The sequence below is a fragment of the Haliotis rubra genome, unplaced genomic scaffold (genome assembly GCF_003918875.1).
Source record: "Haliotis rubra isolate DU_JTF1 unplaced genomic scaffold, ASM391887v1 Scf812, whole genome shotgun sequence".
Classification (NCBI taxonomy): Eukaryota; Metazoa; Mollusca; class Gastropoda; order Lepetellida; family Haliotidae; genus Haliotis; species Haliotis rubra.
Window position 1 is genome coordinate 72667 of NW_025767538.1, and position 18207 is coordinate 90873.

Consider the following 18207-nt stretch of genomic DNA (forward strand, 5'->3'; position numbering starts at 1 on the left):
TATCAGATGGAGCAAGTCAAACATATTTGTATCAGATGGAGCAAGTCAAACATATTTGTATCAGATGGAGCAAGTCAAACATATTTGTATCAGATGGAGCAAGTCAAACATATTTGTATCAGATGGAGCAAGTCAAACATATTTGTATCAGATGGAGCAAGTCAAACATATTTGTGGATCAGATGGAGCAAGTCAAACATATTTGTATCAGATGGAGCAAGTCAAACATATTTGTATCAGATGGAGCAAGTCAAACATATTTGTATCAGATGGAGCAATCAAACATTTGTATCAGATGGAGCATTTGTATCAGATGGAGCAAGTCAAACATATTTGTATCAGATGGAGCAAAGTCAAACATATATTTGTATCAGATGGAGCATCAGATGGAGCAAGTCAAACATATTTGTATCAGATGGAGCAAGTCAAACATATTTGTATCAGATAGCAAATTCAAACATATTTGTATCAGATGGAGCAAGTCAAACATATTTGTATCAGATGGAGCAAGTCAAACATATTTGTATCAGATGGAGCAAGTCAAACATGTATCAGATAGAGCAATGTTTGTATCATTACAGCAAGTCAAACATATTTGTATCAGATGGAGCAGATCAGATGGAGCCAAACATATTTCTATCAGATGGAGCAAGTCAAATTCCAAGTCAAACATATTTGTATCAGATGGAAGATTCAAACATATTTGTATCAGATGAAGCAAGTCAAACATATTTGGTGTCAGATGGAGCAAGTCAAACATATTTGTATCAGATACACATTTGTAATACAGCATTAGTTGGACCAAGTGCAGTTATTATGCATTTGTGTATAAGGTATGGTGCAGTTCACACATTGTGTATTATTAGTTGGTGTTGGTGCAGTTTATGCATTTGTGTATAAGGTGGTGCAGTTCACACATTTGTGTATTAGTTGGTGCAGTTCATACATTTGTGTATTAGGTGGTGCAGTTCACACATTTGTGTATTAGTTGTAGCAGTCCACACATTTGTGTATTAGTTGGTGCAGTCCACACATTTGTGTATTAGTTGGTGCAGTTCATACATTTGTGTATTTGGTGGAACAGTTCACACATTTGTGTATTAGTTGGTGCAGATCACACATTTGTGTATTAGTTGGTGCAGTCCACACATTTGTGTATTAGTTGGTGCAGTTTATACATTTGTGTATTAGGTGGTGCAGTTCACACATTTGTGTATTAGTTGGTGCAGTTCACACATTTGTGTATTAGTTTGTGCAGTCCACACATTTGTGCATTAGTTGGTGCAGTTCATACATTTGTGTATTAGTTGGTGCAGTTCACACATTTGTGTATTAGTTGTAGCAGTCCACACATTTGTGTATTAGTTGGTGCAGTTCACACATTTGTGTATTAGTTGGTGCAGTTCACACATTTGTGTATTAGTTGGTGCAGTTTCACACATTTGTATTAGTTGGTGCAGTTTATGCATTTGTGTATCAGGTGGTGCAGTCCACAAATTTGTGTATTAGCTGGTGCAGTTCACACATTTGTGTATTAGGTGGTGCAATCCACACATTTGTGTATAAGGTGGTACAGTTCACACATTTGTGTTTTAGTTGCTGCAGCTCACAGTTTTGTGCATTAGTTGGTGCAGTCCACACATTTGTGTATTAGTTTGTGCAGTCCACACATTTGTGCATTAGTTGGTGCAGTTCATACATTTGTGTATTAGTTGTAGCAGTCCACACATTTGTGTATTAGTTGGTGCAGTCCACACATTTGTGTATTAGTTGGCGCAGTCCACACATTTGTGTATTAGTTGGTGCAGTCCACACAACTGTATATATGATGCTGCAAGTGAGATAATTATGTATTAGTTACATCCTGTTGGATGAGAAGTTCAATGTCAGAGAAGAACACACAGGTTGTTGTGTGAGACATACTTGTTGAGTTGTGTCATTGTTGTGTTATTTATTTCAGAAGCTGTTGAGCGACCAAGTGATGGTAAAATGTGGCCTCCTCCCAGGCCTCCAGAATATCATCAGCAGGTTCGTGACCTTCCGTCCAACATCAAGGTCATTCGTCAATCTGATGCTTCGCAGTCAGAGACATCAAGCAATAGAGGCGAAGATGGGCAGACCACTAAGCTGAAGACAGGGGAGACAATCCTAATAAAGGAAGGAGGGGGAACCAGTGCTAAACGAGATGTCCGAGAAGGACAGACAGGTGGAGAGAGTGTTAGAAGGGAGATAAGTCGCGAGGATGGAGGTATTCATGTGGTTACTTCATGTAGGTGTAGCTTCTGCTTTCTCCTCAACGTTTGTTTGTTCCCTAGATACACACCAGCCCACTCACAGAGTCAACGTTTGTTTGTTCCCTAGATACACACCAGCCCACTCACAGAGTCAACGTTTGTTTGTTCCCTAGATACACACCAGCCCACTCACAGAGTCAACGTTTGTTTGTTCCCTAGATACACACCAGCCCACTCACAGAGATACACACCAGCCCACTCACAGAGATACACACCAGCCCACTCACAGAGATACACTCACAGAGATACACACCAGCCCACTCACAGAGATACACACCAGCCCACTCACAGAGTCAGTCACACCCTTCCATGTACATCATGTCAAGTCCATAGGTTGACATTTGCGAGTCAAAGTTGGTGTAGGCAACAAATACATGAAGGAATTGAATCTAACCCTAAGAATATCTGGCTGTGAATTATTCAAAATGTGAGTTGGCAGATGTGCATCTGATTGTGACCAGTACTAGCACCCGCATGTGTTCATTGTGATTCTTCAAACTAAACCAATTACAATCTGTTTATATCCAGCACTATACTGCACAATCACCAGTGTTGTCATGGAACTTCTAGTAGCGATTCCATTGTTCTCTGAATGGTGTTTTGGGTTCCACTGTTCTCCCTGAATATTTTTTGCATGTGTTCCAGTGTCTACCTGAATATTTATGTGGCTCTTCCAATGTCCTCCCTACACATTTATCTAGGTGTGCCCCTGTTCTTCCTTATTGTACGTAGCTGTTCCAGTGTTCTCCCAAAAGGTTTATGTAGCACTACCAATGTCTTACCATAAAGTGTTTGTAGCTGTTCCGAAGTTTTTGCTATAAGTATATTTAGCTCTTCCAATGTCCTCCCCAGCAGTGTATGGAGCTGTTCCAATTTCCTCCCCAGAAGTACATGCAGCTGTGGGAATGCCATCCTCAGAAACCTGTGTAGCTCTTCTAATATCCTCCCCAGAAGTGCATGAAGCTGTTTCAGAGTCTACCTGAAAGTTTATGTAATTGTTCTTGTGCTCTCAGATCATGTTCACGTTCCATGAACTATACACTGCAGAATCTCCATTTACATGTGTGCAGATAGCATTATTTCCTGTTTACTGTACTGTCTGTGCACCCAAGTGTTTGTTTATGGCTTGTCATGCAGAAGTAGGCAAGCTCCACCAGTTTACTGCTGTCAGCACTGAACTTTGCCACCTCGACTGCTATCTCAGCTTATGTAATTCCCTCACTGACAAGCATGTTTCACCAGCTGCTCTGTTTTGATGGCATGTTACAATTACTCATCATGATGTTAACAGATTTTACACAAGGATAACAGTGTTACGTGACAGTTAACAATGTGTTATATGAGGTTAACAAGATGTTACATAAGTGTGTTAAATGCATGACAGTTAACAGTCTGTTACACAGGGGTAACAGTATTGGATGAGGATTAACACATGAGGGTTGACACTGTGTCACATTAGGGTTGACCTGAGGGTTGACACTGCGTCACCTGAGGGTTGACACTGCATCACCTGAGGGTTGACACTGCGTCACTTGAGGGTTGTTGGTTACACAAGTGTACAAGTGTTACTGTGTGAGAATTTACTGTATATGACAGTATGTGGTATTAAGGTATGACAGTATATGGTATTAAGGTATGACAGTATATGGTATTAAGGTATGACAGTATATGGTATTAAGGTATGACAGTATATATGGTATTAAGGTATGACAGTATATGGTATTAAGGTATGACAGTATATGGTAGTACTTGGGAATAGCTGTGTCAGATATATGGGCAACAAGTATGATATGAAAGTGAATAGCTCATGACATGAGAGTTTAACATTGTGTCACATGAGAGTTTAACATTGTGTTACGTGAGAGTTAAACATTGTGTTTCATAAACATTGTGTTACATGAGAGTTAAACATTGTGTCACATGAGAGTTTAATATTGTGTTACACGAGGGTTTACTGTCAGTGACATGAGGGTTGACATATTATGACATGAGAGTTGACATATTATGACATGAGAGTTGCCATAATATGACATGAGAGTTGACATGATATGACATGAGAGTTGACATGATATGACATGAAGGTTGACATTTTATGACATGATGGTTGACATGATATGACATGAGAGTTGACATTTTATGACATGAGAGTTGACATGATGTGACATGATGGTTGACATTTTATGACATGAGAGTTGACATTTTATGACATGAGAGTTGACATATTATGAAATGAGAGTTGACATATTATGACATGAGAGTTGCCATAATATGACATGATAGTTGACATGATATGACATGAGAGTTGACATGATATGACATGACATGAGAGTTGACATGATATGACATGAGAAGTGACATGATATGACATGAGAGTTGACATATTATGACATGAGAGTTGACATATTATGACATGAGAGTTGACACAATTTGACATGAGGGTTGACATGATATGACATGATATGACATGAGAGTTGACATATTATGACATGAGAGTTGACATATTATGACATGAGAGTTGACACAATTTGACATGAGGGTTGACATGATATGACATGAGAGTTGACATGATATGACATGAGAGTTGACATGATTTGACATGAGAGTTGACATGATATGACATGAGAGTTGACATGATATGACATGATGTGACATGATGGTTGACATGACATGAGAGTTGACATTTTATGACATGAGAGTTGACATGATATGACATGAGAGTTGACATGATATGACATGAGAGTTGACATTTTATGACATGATAGTTGACATGATGTGACATGAGGGTTGACATGATATGACATGAGAGTTGACATGATATGACATGAGAGTTGACATGATGTGAGATGATGGTTGACATGACATGACATGAGAGTTGACATGATATGACATGAGAGTTGACATTTTGACATGACATGAGAGTTGACATGATATGACATGAGAGTTGACATAATTGACATGATTACGACATGAGAGTTGACATGATATGACATGAGAGTTGACATGATATGACATGAGAGTTGACATTTTATGACATGAGGGTTGACATGACATGACATGAGAGTTGACACGATTTGACATGAGAGTTGACATGATATGGCATGAGAGTTGACATGATTTGACATGAGAGTTGACATGATGTGACATGAGAGTTGACATGATATGGCATGATAGTTGACATGATATGACATGAGAGTTGACATGATTTGACATGAGGGTTGACATAATATGACATGAGTTGACATGACATGACATGACGGGTTGCATTATGTAACATGATACTGTATTATGTGAGGGTGAAGTTAGGGTTTAGGGGTTTAGGGGTTAACAACGTTTGACACGAGGGTTAACATGAGATGATTTGTTTGCAGCAGGGTCGGTGAAACGTAAACTGTCAGATCACGAGGTCTCCATGGAAGCCAAGAGACCATCTCCAGTCGGGGCTACAAGGTGAGGAATGTATTGGGGTTTCCATGGTAGCAAATACAGAATGCGTGAATCAGTTATTTAAATAATCATCTAACTGGGTTATGGTTTTGTTTGTGTGTTGTTATATTTCAACACAGAGGCTGTTTATGGCCATGATGTGACTGTTTGTGTGTTGTTATATTTCAACACAGAGGCTGTTTATGGCCATCATGTGACTGTTTGTGTGTTGTTATATTTCAACACAGAGGCTGTTTATGGCCATCATGTGACTGTTTGTGTGTTGTTATATTTCAACACAGAGGCTGTTTATGGCCATCATGTGACTGTTTGTGTGTTGTTATATTTCAACACAAAGGCTGTTTATGGCCATCATGTGACTGTTTGTGTGTTGTTATATTTCAACACAGAGGCTGTTTATGGCCATCATGTGACTGTTTGTGTGTTGTTATATTTCAACACAGAGGCTGTTTATGGCCATCATGTGACTGTTTGTGTGTTGTTATATTTCAACACGGAGGCTGTTTATGGCCATCATGTGACTGTTTGTGTGTTGTTATATTTCAACACAAAGGCTGTTTATGGCCATCATGTGACTGTTTGTGTGTTGTTATATTTCAACACAGAGGCTGTTTATGGCCATCATGTGACTGTTTGTGTGTTGTTATATTTCAACACAGAGGCTGTTTATGGCCATCATGTGACTGTTTGTGTGTTGTTATATTTCAACACAGAGGCTGTTTATGGCCATCATGTGACTGTTTGTGTGTTGTTATATTTCAACACAAAGGCTGTTTATGGCCATCATGTGACTGTTTGTGTGTTGTTATATTTCAACACAGAGGCTGTTTATGGCCATGATGTGACTGTGTGTTGTTATATTTCAACACAGAGGCTGTTTATGGCCATGATGTGACTGTTTGTGTGTTGTTATATTTCAACACAGAGGCTGTTTATGGCCATCATGTGACTGTTTGTGTGTTGTTATATTTCAACACAGAGGCTGTTTATGGCCATCATGTGACTGTTTGTGTGTTGTTATATTTCAACACAAAGGCTGTTTATGGCCATCATGTGACTGTTTGTGTGTTGTTATATTTCAACACAGAGGCTGTTTATGGCCATGATGTGACTGTTTGTGTGTTGTTATATTTCAACACAGAGGCTGTTTATGGCCATCATGTGACTGTTTGTGTGTTGTTATATTTCAACACAGAGGCTGTTTATGGCCATGATGTGACTGTTTGTGTGTTGTTATATTTCAACACAGAGGCTTTTATGGCCATCATGTGACTGTTTGTGTGTTGTTATATTTCAACACAGAGGCTGTTTATGGCCATCATGTGACTGTTTGTGTGTTGTTATATTTCAACACAGAGGCTGTTTATGGCCATGATGTGACTGTTTGTGTGTTGTTATATTTCAACACAGAGGCTGTTTATGGCCATCATGTGACTGTTTGTGTGTTGTTATATTTCAACACAGAGGCTGTTTATGGCCATCATGTGACTGTTTGTGTGTTGTTATATTTCAACACAGAGGCTGTTTATGGCCATGATGTGACTGTTTGTGTGTTGTTATATTTCAACACAGAGGCTGTTTATGGCCATGATGTGACTGTTTGTGTGTTGTTATATTTCAACACAGAGGCTGTTTATGGCCATCATGTGACTGTTTGTGTGTTGTTATATTTCAACACAGAGGCTGTTTATGGCCATGATGTGACTGTTTGTGTGTTGTTATATTTCAACACAGAGGCTGTTTATGGCCATCATGTGACTGTGTGTTGTTATATTTCAACACAGAGGCTGTTTATGGCCATCATGTGACTGTTTGTGTGTTGTTATATTTCAACACAGAGGCTGTTTATGGCCATGATGTGACTGTTTGTGTGTTGTTATATTTCAACACAGAGGCTGTTTATGGCCATGACTGTTGTGTTGTTATATTTCAACACAGAGGCTGTTTATGGCCATCATGTGACTGTTTGTGTGTTGTTATATTTCAACACAGAGGCTGTTTATGGCCATCATGTGACTGTTTGTGTGTTGTTATATTTCAACACAGAGGCTGTTTATGGCCATCATGTGACTGTTTGTGTGTTGTTATATTTCAACACAGAGGCTGTTTATGGCCATCATGTGACTGTTTGTGTGTTGTTATATTTCAACACAGATCATGTGACTGTTGTATGGCCTGTTTATCCATGTGACTGTTTGTGTGTTGTTATATTTCAACACAGAGGCTGTTTATGGCCATGATGTGACTGTTTGTGTGTTGTTATATTTCAACACAGAGGCTGTTTATGGCTGTTTGTGTGTTGTTATATTTCATCATGTGACTGTTTGTGTGTTGTTATATTTCAACACAGAGGCTGTTTATGGCCATCATGTGACTGTTTGTGTGTTGTTATATTTCAACACAGAGGCTGTTTATGGCCATCATGTGACTGTGTGTGTTGTTATATTTCAACACAGAGGCTGTTTATGGCCATCATGTGACTGTTTGTGTGTTGTTATATTTCAACACAGAGGCTGTTTATGGCCATCATGTGACTGTTTGTGTGTTGTTATATTTCAACACAGAGGCTGTTTATGGCCATGATGTGACTGTTTGTGTGTTGTTATATTTCAACACAGAGGCTGTTTATGGCCATCATGTGACTGTTTGTGTGTTGTTATATTTCAACACAGAGGCTGTTTATGGCCATCATGTGACTGTTTGTGTGTTGTTATATTTCAACACAGAGGCTGTTTATGGCCATCATGTGACTGTTTGTGTGTTGTTATATTTCAACACAGAGGCTGTTTATGGCCATGATGTGACTGTTTGTGTGTTGTTATATTTCAACACAGAGGCTGTTTATGGCCATCATGTGACTGTTTGTGTGTTGTTATATTTCAACACAGAGGCTGTTTATGGCCATCATGTGACTGTTTGTGTGTTGTTATATTTCAACACAGAGGCTGTTTATGGCCATCATGTGACTGTTTGTGTGTTGTTATATTTCAACACAGAGGCTGTTTATGGCCATGATGTGACTGTTTGTGTGTTGTTATATTTCAACACAGAGGCTGTTTATGGCCATCATGTGACTGTTTGTGTGTTGTTATATTTCAACACAGAGGCTGTTTATGGCCATCATGTGACTGTTTGTGTGTTGTTATATTTCAACACAGAGGCTGTTTATGGCCATCATGTGACTGTTTGTGTGTTGTTATATTTCAACACAGAGGCTGTTTATGGCCATCATGTGACTGTTTGTGTGTTGTTATATTTCAACACAGAGGCTGTTTATGGCCATCATGTGACTGTTTGTGTGTTGTTATATTTCAACACAGAGGCTGTTTATGGCCATGATGTGACTGTTTGTGTGTTGTTATATTTCAACACAGAGGCTGTTTATGGCCATCATGTGACTGTTTGTGTGTTGTTATATTTCAACACAGAGGCTGTTTATGGCCATCATGTGACTGTTTGTGTGTTGTTATATTTCAACACAGAGGCTGTTTATGGCCATGATGTGACTGTTTGTGTGTTGTTATATTTCAACACAGAGGCTGTTTGTCATGTGACTGTTTGTTGTTGTTATATTTCAACACAGAGGCTGTTTATGGCCATGATGTGACTGTTTGTGTGTTGTTATATTTCAACACAGAGGCTGTTTATGGCCATGATGTGACTGTTTGTGTGTTGTTATATTTCAACACAGAGGCTGTTTATGGCCATCATGTGACTGTTTGTGTGTTGTTATATTTCAACACAGAGGCTGTTTATGGCCATGATGTGACTGTTTGTGTGTTGTTATATTTCAACACAGAGGCTGTTTATGGCCATCATGTGACTGTTTGTGTGTTGTTATATTTCAACACAGAGGCTGTTTATGGCCATGATGTGACTGTTTGTGTGTTGTTATATTTCAACACAGAGGCTGTTTATGGCCATCATGTGACTGTTTGTGTGTTGTTATATTTCAACACAGAGGCTGTTTATGGCCATCATGTGACTGTTTGTGTGTTGTTATATTTCAACACAGAGGCTGTTTATGGCCATCATGTGACTGTTTGTGTGTTGTTATATTTCAACACAGAGGCTGTTTATGGCCATCATGTGACTGTTTGTGTGTTGTTATATTTCAACACAGAGGCTGTTTATGGCCATGATGTGACTGTTTGTGTGTTGTTATATTTCAACACAGAGGCTGTTTATGGCCATCATGTGACTGTTTGTGTGTTGTTATATTTCAACACAGAGGCTGTTTATGGCCATGATGTGACTGTTTGTGTGTTGTTATATTTCAACACAGAGGCTGTTTATGGCCATCATGTGACTGTTTGTGTGTTGTTATATTTCAACACAGAGGCTGTTTATGGCCATCATGTGACTGTTTGTGTGTTGTTATATTTCAACACAGAGGCTGTTTATGGCCATGATGTGACTGTTTGTGTGTTGTTATATTTCAACACAGAGGCTGTTTATGGCCATGATGTGACTGTTTGTGTGTTGTTATATTTCAACACAGAGGCTGTTTTATGGCCATCATGTGACTGTTTGTGTGTTGTTATATTTCAACACAGAGGCTGTTTATGGCCATGATGTGACTGTTTGTGTGTTGTTATATTTCAACACAGAGGCTGTTTATGGCCATCATGTGACTGTTTGTGTGTTGTTATATTTCAACACAGAGGCTGTTTATGGCCATCATGTGACTGTTTGTGTGTTGTTATATTTCAACACAGAGGCTGTTTATGGCCATCATGTGACTGTTTGTGTGTTGTTATATTTCAACACAGAGGCTGTTTATGGCCATGATGTGACTGTTTGTGTGTTGTTATATTTCAACACAGAGGCTGTTTATGGCCATGATGTGACTGTTTGTGTGTTGTTATATTTCAACACAGAGGCTGTTTATGGCCATCATGTGACTGTTTGTGTGTTGTTATATTTCAACACAGAGGCTGTTTATGGCCATGATGTGACTGTTTGTGTGTTGTTATATTTCAACACAGAGGCTGTTTATGGCCATCATGTGACTGTTTGTGTGTTGTTATATTTCAACACAGAGGCTGTTTATGGCCATCATGTGACTGTTTGTGTGTTGTTATATTTCAACACAGAGGCTGTTTATGGCCATGATGTGACTGTTTGTGTGTTGTTATATTTCAACACAGAGGCTGTTTATGGCCATGATGTGACTGTTTGTGTGTTGTTATATTTCAACACAGAGGCTGTTTATGGCCATCATGTGACTGTTTGTGTGTTGTTATATTTCAACACAGAGGCTGTTTATGGCCATCATGTGACTGTTTGTGTGTTGTTATATTTCAACACAGAGGCTGTTTATGGCCATCATGTGACTGTTTGTGTGTTGTTATATTTCAACACAGAGGCTGTTTATGGCCATCATGTGACTGTTTGTGTGTTGTTATATTTCAACACAGAGGCTGTTTATGGCCATCATGTGACTGTTTGTGTGTTGTTATATTTCAACACAGAGGCTGTTTATGGCCATGATGTGACTGTTTGTGTGTTGTTATATTTCAACACAGAGGCTGTTTATGGCCATCATGTGACTGTTTGTGTGTTGTTATATTTCAACACAGAGGCTGTTTATGGCCATCATGTGACTGTTTGTGTGTTGTTATATTTCAACACAGAGGCTGTTTATGGCCATGATGTGACTGTTTGTGTGTTGTTATATTTCAACACAGAGGCTGTTTATGGCCATGATGTGACTGTTTGTGTGTTGTTATATTTCAACACAGAGGCTGTTTATGGCCATGATGTGACTGTTTGTGTGTTGTTATATTTCAACACAGAGGCTGTTTATGGCCATGATGTGACTGTTTGTGTGTTGTTATATTTCAACACAGAGGCTGTTTATGGCCATGATGTGACTGTTTGTGTGTTGTTATATTTCAACACAGAGGCTGTTTATGGCCATCATGTGACTGTTTGTGTGTTGTTATATTTCAACACAGAGGCTGTTTATGGCCATCATGTGACTGTTTGTGTGTTGTTATATTTCAACACAGAGGCTGTTTATGGCCATCATGTGACTGTTTGTGTGTTGTTATATTTCAACACAGAGGCTGTTTATGGCCATCATGTGTGACTGTTTGTGTGTTGTTATATTTCAACACAGAGGCTGTTTATGGCCATCATGTGACTGTTTGTGTGTTGTTATATTTCAACACAGAGGCTGTTTATGGCCATGATGTGACTGTTTGTGTGTTGTTATATTTCAACACAGAGGCTGTTTATGGCCATCATGTGACTGTTTGTGTGTTGTTATATTTCAACACAGAGGCTGTTTATGGCCATCATGTGACTGTTTGTGTGTTGTTATATTTCAACACAGAGGCTGTTTATGGCCATCATGTGACTGTTTGTGTGTTGTTATATTTCAACACAGAGGCTGTTTATGGCCATCATGTGACTGTTTGTGTGTTGTTATATTTCAACACAGAGGCTGTTTATGGCCATGATGTGACTGTTTGTGTGTTGTTATATTTCAACACAGAGGCTGTTTATGGCCATGATGTGACTGTTTGTGTGTTGTTATATTTCAACACAGAGGCTGTTTATGGCCATGATGTGACTGTTTGTGTGTTGTTATATTTCAACACAGAGGCTGTTTATGGCCATCATGTGACTGTTTGTGTGTTGTTATATTTCAACACAGAGGCTGTTTATGGCCATGATGTGACTGTTTGTGTGTTGTTATATTTCAACACAGAGGCTGTTTATGGCCATCATGTGACTGTTTGTGTGTTGTTATATTTCAACACAGAGGCTGTTTATGGCCATGATGTGACTGTTTGTGTGTTGTTATATTTCAACACAGAGGCTGTTTATGATATTTCAACACAGAGGCTGTTTATGGCCATGTGTGACTGTTTGTGTGTTGTTATATTTCAACACAGAGGCTGTTTATGGCCATCATGTGACTGTTTGTGTGTTGTTATATTTCAACACAGAGGCTGTTTATGGCCATGATGTGACTGTTTGTGTGTTGTTATATTTCAACACAGAGGCTGTTTTGGCCATCATGTGACTGTTTGTGTGTTGTTATATTTCAACACAGAGGCTGTTTATGGCCATCATGTGACTGTTTGTGTGTTGTTATATTTCAACACAGAGGCTGTTTATGGCCATCATGTGACTGTTTGTGTGTTGTTATATTTCAACACAAAGGCTGTTTATGGCCATGATGTGACTGTTTGTGTGTTGTTATATTTCAACACATGAGGCTGTTTATGGCCATGATGTGACTGTTTGTGTGTTGTTATATTTCAACACAGAGGCTGTTTATGGCCATCATGTGACTGTTTGTGTGTTGTTATATTTCAACACAGAGGCTGTTTATGGCCATGATGTGACTGTTTGTGTGTTGTTATATTTCAACACAGAGGCTGTTTATGGCCATCATGTGACTGTTTGTGTGTTGTTATATTTCAACACAGAGGCTGTTTATGGCCATCATGTGACTGTTTGTGTGTTGTTATATTTCAACACAGAGGCTGTTTATGGCCATCATGTGACTGTTTGTGTGTTGTTATATTTCAACACAGAGGCTGTTTATGGCCATCATGTGACTGTTTGTGTGTTGTTATATTTCAACACAGAGGCTGTTTTTGGCCATCATGTGACTGTTTGTGTGTTGTTAAATTTCAACACAGAGGCTGTTTTTGGCCATCATGTGACTGTTTGTGTGTTGTTATATTTCAACACAGAGGCTGATTATGGCCATGATGTGACTGTTTGTGTGTTGTTATATCTCAACACAGAGGCTGTTTATGGCCATCATGCAACTGTTTATGGCCATCATGTGAATGCTTCAGTGATGAGTCTGTTCTGTTCTCAGTCCCCACAACATGAGCCAAGAAGAGGCCGATGCAGACTCTAAGGACAGACCTTCCGAGTCTCCCACTGCAGACCAAGAGCAGACAACCCCAGGAAGTAAACGCCGACACCAGCACAGTGAGAGTGAGGTGGCCTCAAGCCCAAAGAAACCTGTCTTCTTTAAACGTAAGTTTCGTCCCGACATTTGGATTGGCTGCCATTTTTACTTTAGTTGCCTAGATATGCCCAGTAGAATGTGTGGTGAATATGTCCTATCTCTTCATGTCCTCAGCTAAGCCCAGTAGAGTGTGTGGTGAATATGTCCTATCTCTTCATGTCCTCAGCTAAGCCCAGTAGAGTGTGTGGTGAATATGTCCTGTCTCTTCATGTCCTCAGCTAAGCCCAGTAGAGTGTGTGGGGAATATGTCCTGTCTCTTCATGTCCTCAGCTAAACAATAACAAAAGCAGATGCCTTGGTTGGGCTCATCCTCACACCCTAAGCTTCAAGGAATTATTTCCCAACTGTTCGTATCTATTGTTCTGTGCCCATTGTATTGTCTTGCCTGATATTTCCTGTCTCCATCGTTCTGGGTCCAGTTTCTGTGATGTGTTGTGACCTCAGTGTCTAATCCCCCTGATTGTGTATTGCCAGCTGGTGACCCGACGTGGAGTGAGTCTGCCAGTGAGTTGGTGTACGAGGAACTGGTGCCTGGTGATGACCTCCAGATGCCCGACGCCCTTGTCTTGGAGGAGGACCGGACGGACATGTCTGCCGTTGGCCGTTGGGGAGAGACACTGGTCCATAATTATCTTCTCCAACAGATGACGCTCAACAAGGACATTGTGGATGTCCGATGGGTGAATGAAACAGAAGAATCAGGATTGCCATATGACTTTGAAATAACTTGTCTGGATGATGAAAGTCCTGAATCCCGATCAGTGTACATCGAGGTAAAGAGTACTCTGAAGGATGAGAAGAAACACTTCGACATTTCTTCCCGGGAGGTCAACTTTGCACATGCTCAGAAGGAGCAGTATCAGATTTACCGGGTGTTCAATACAGGCAACTCACAGAATGTGAAGCTTCTCCGTATCGACAACATCGCCCTCAAGATGGACCAAGGCAGACTGAAACTCTTCATGTACATCTAAACTTTGATGTGTCATTCATGTAGATCTAAACTTTGATGTGTCATTCATGTATATATAAACTTTGATGTGTTATTCATGTAGATCTAAACATGTGTCATTCATGCACATCTAAACTTTGATGTGTTATTCATGTAGATCTAGGGCAGTGGGGTAGCCTAGTGCTTAGAGCGTTGGCTCGTCACGCCGAAGGCCCGGGTTCGATTCCCCACATGGGCACAATGTGTTAAGCCCATTTCTGGTGTCCCCTGCCGTGATATTGCTGGAATATTGCTAAAAGCGGCGTAAAACTAAACTCAGTCATTCAGTCAGTCATGTAGATCTAAACATGTATTATTCGTGCACATCTAAACTTTGATGTATCATTCATGTAGATCTAAACTTTGATGTGTTATTCATGTAGATCTAAACATGTATTATTCGTGCACATCTAAACTTTGATGTGTTCTTCATGTACATGTAAACAAGTCTTATTCATGCACATCTAAACTTTGATGTGTTATTCATGTACTCTTAACTTCAGATGTTTTGTTCATGTACCTCTAAACTTTGATGTATGTATTAATGTACCTCTACACTTTGATATATTTGATGTACTTTTAACTTCAGATGTATGTATTCATGTCAACTCTGGTGTATGTTTGTACGCCTAAAGCTGTGGTGTATGTTTGTGTCCGTGTACAGCTCACAGTTTGCATGTATGGGTAGGATTTGTTGTCATAATAGGAAGACATAGAGACATCCTGGAGACCACATGAACCTGTGATACTGACTTGAGCTCCCTGTGTTGTGGTGTGACCTGCTCCTTGTTGATATACTCGTACATGTGACGGGATCACACCCAACTCAGTTGAATTTAGCCTGAAAGGCGAGTACATTGATTTGTTGTATGAATTAGTCTTGTCCTAGTGTTAGAGAACCCGGTTTGTCAGACTTGTAAACAGGACTCGATGTGTACAGGGAACAAGCATCTCGTCCGACTTTGTGGGGTAGGACTATAGGATCAGTAGCAACTGTCAGATAATCTATGAGTGAGACAGGCATGAGTTGTAATGCCAGACAGCAACACTCCATCAGATCATGTAATCTAAAGTGCAAGTTGCTTCAGGAACTATTTGGATGGATTGTCATCTTTCTGAGCCAACACACAGCTGCCTAGCAGCATCAGAAACCATCAGTTTGATTGATGTCGGACCTCCCAGTGGTAGAGGGGACTCAAATAATCTCTTTTATAGTCTTTAGTGTTTTCTACAATAATTTATTGCCCTGTACAAAGTTAACTTGCGGGGGCGGGGTGGGCGAGCTTGCTAAGGCGCCAGGCTAGTGATCCAGCGAGGTTGAGGTGTTGGGATCGAGCCCACCTGTGACCGTGTGTAAAAACCTTGGGAGTCAACATTGTGTGCAGACTCTTTCAGTGTTGTCACAACCCCTAGTGTACAGTACACAACCCTGTGCACTTAAAAGAACCCACGAATCCGTTGGTATTTGACCAGATTGTGGCCACACTAATTAGTGCAAACACCTAGTTGTGGGTACAGCAACTTGCAGTGAACTTGGACAAAGTACTGTGACTATGTGTCCCAGTCCACCCAGCTGTGAATTGGTACCTCGTTAAGATGAGAAAGCCACAATAACTTGGTGCGCCTAGTGGCTGCAAGAGTTGTATACTCCCCAGGGAGTTGAGATTGATAAATGATGTGCCTTTGAGATATTTTTTTGACATCAAATGATCGAGGGAAAAATACCAGCGCCTTGTGCATGCACTAGTTGCGTGGATATGTGCGCTATATAAATATCCTACAATAATAATAATAATAATAAAGCCACAACTGAGGTGTATGTTGTATCAGAGCTGATGGTCAACAGCCTTCACCTTACCGTAGAGTATTCTTTGTGTGTTGTCAGTCATTATGTAAATTGTCAATGTATTTATGCCTAACTTTCCTCATGAGAAACAGGTTTTATATGAATACTAACATCATGAAATGTCTAAAACAGTCTGCTCTCTAAGACTAACAAGAACTACATTTTAATGTCTTCTAAAAATTTTTTATTTATAACAAGGGTATTTTATCAACATACAACACAATTTTTCTCATATTTATGTTTTTTATGTATACTTTTGTAAATAAAAGGACAAATAAAGTATTGGAAATATGAGTCTTTTCTCATACCATACTACATCCCACCATACAGGAGTCCTAAGTAACCATTGGTCACTGTTGCTGAATCACAGCAGTTCCAGTAACACGGTGGTTGACACATGTCATCAGTTCCCAATTGTGCAGATCGATGCTCATGCTATTGATCACTGGATTGTCTTGTCCAGACTCGATTAGTTACAGACCGCCGCTCAGTACGGCGTAAAACTAAACACTCACTCACTCTAGTAACACTGGTTATTGTTGCACGTGGGCTGTAGTATGTTACAAGTTGTGGACTCATGTATGGTGGGCTGTAGTATGTTACAAGTTGTGGACTGTAGTATGTTACAAGTTGTGGACTGTAGTATGTTACAAGTTGAGGATTCCTGTATGGTGGGCTGTAGTATGTTACAAGTTGTGGACTGTAGTATGTTACAAGTTGTGGACTGTAGTATGTTACAAGTTGTGGAGACCCGTGAAGATCCGGGATAGAATAGGTCTTCAGCAACCCATGTGCTTGCCATAAAAGGCTACTATGCTTGTCGTGAAGTTGTGGTCAGTTTGGCCTGACTTGGTACACATGTCATGTTACAATGCGCAGATCGTGGACTGGATTGTCTGGTCCAGTTTGTTATGACCGCCGCCTATAGCTGGGATATTGCTGAGTGCGGCGTAAAACTAAACTCACTCACTCACTCACTCACAAGTTGTGGACTCCTGTATGGTGGGCTGTAGTATGTTACAAGTTGTGGACTGTAGTATGTTACAAGTTGTGGACTCCTGTATGGTGGGCTGTAGTATGTTACAAGTTGTGGACTGTAGTATGTTACAAGTTGTGGACTCCTGTATGGTGGGCTGTAGTATGTTACAAGTTGTGGACTGTAGTATGTTACAAGTTGGGCTGTAGTATGTCCTGTGGATGTGGGCTGTCCTGTATGTTACAAGTTGTGGACTGTAGTATGTTACAAGTTGTGGACTCCTGTATGGTGGGCTGTAGTATGTTACAAGTTGTGGGCTGTAGTATGTTACTGTTGTATTCCTGTATGGTGGGCTGTAGTATGTTACAAGTTGTGGGCTGTAGTATGTTACAAGTTGGGCCTGTATGTGGGCTGTAGTATGTTACAAGTTGTGGACTGTAGTATGTTACAAGTTGTGGACTCCTTGTGGGCTGTAGTATGTTACAAGTTGTGGACTGTAGTATGTTACAAGTTGTGGACTGTAGTATGTTACAAGTTGTGGACTGTAGTATGTTACAAGTTGTGGACTGTAGTATGTTACAAGTTGTGGACTCCTGTCAGGTGGGCTGTAGTATGTTACAAGTTGTGGACTGTAGTATGTTACAAGTTGTGGTA

The 18207-nt window shown here is 40.0% G+C and overlaps 1 protein-coding gene across 1 annotated transcript in view; it reads left to right on the forward strand.

Annotated features, from left to right (window-relative positions):
• Positions 1-14988, forward strand: part of LOC124261849 (protein NO VEIN-like) — a 78930-nt gene extending 63942 nt beyond the window's left edge. The window contains 4 exon segments of the mRNA XM_046696222.1: positions 1961-2269; positions 5663-5741; positions 13585-13748; positions 14215-14988. Coding sequence (XP_046552178.1) covers positions 1961-2269; positions 5663-5741; positions 13585-13748; positions 14215-14714 — 1052 coding nt within the window. The 3' untranslated portion in view covers positions 14715-14988.
• The last annotated feature ends 3219 nt before the right edge of the window (positions 14989-18207 follow it).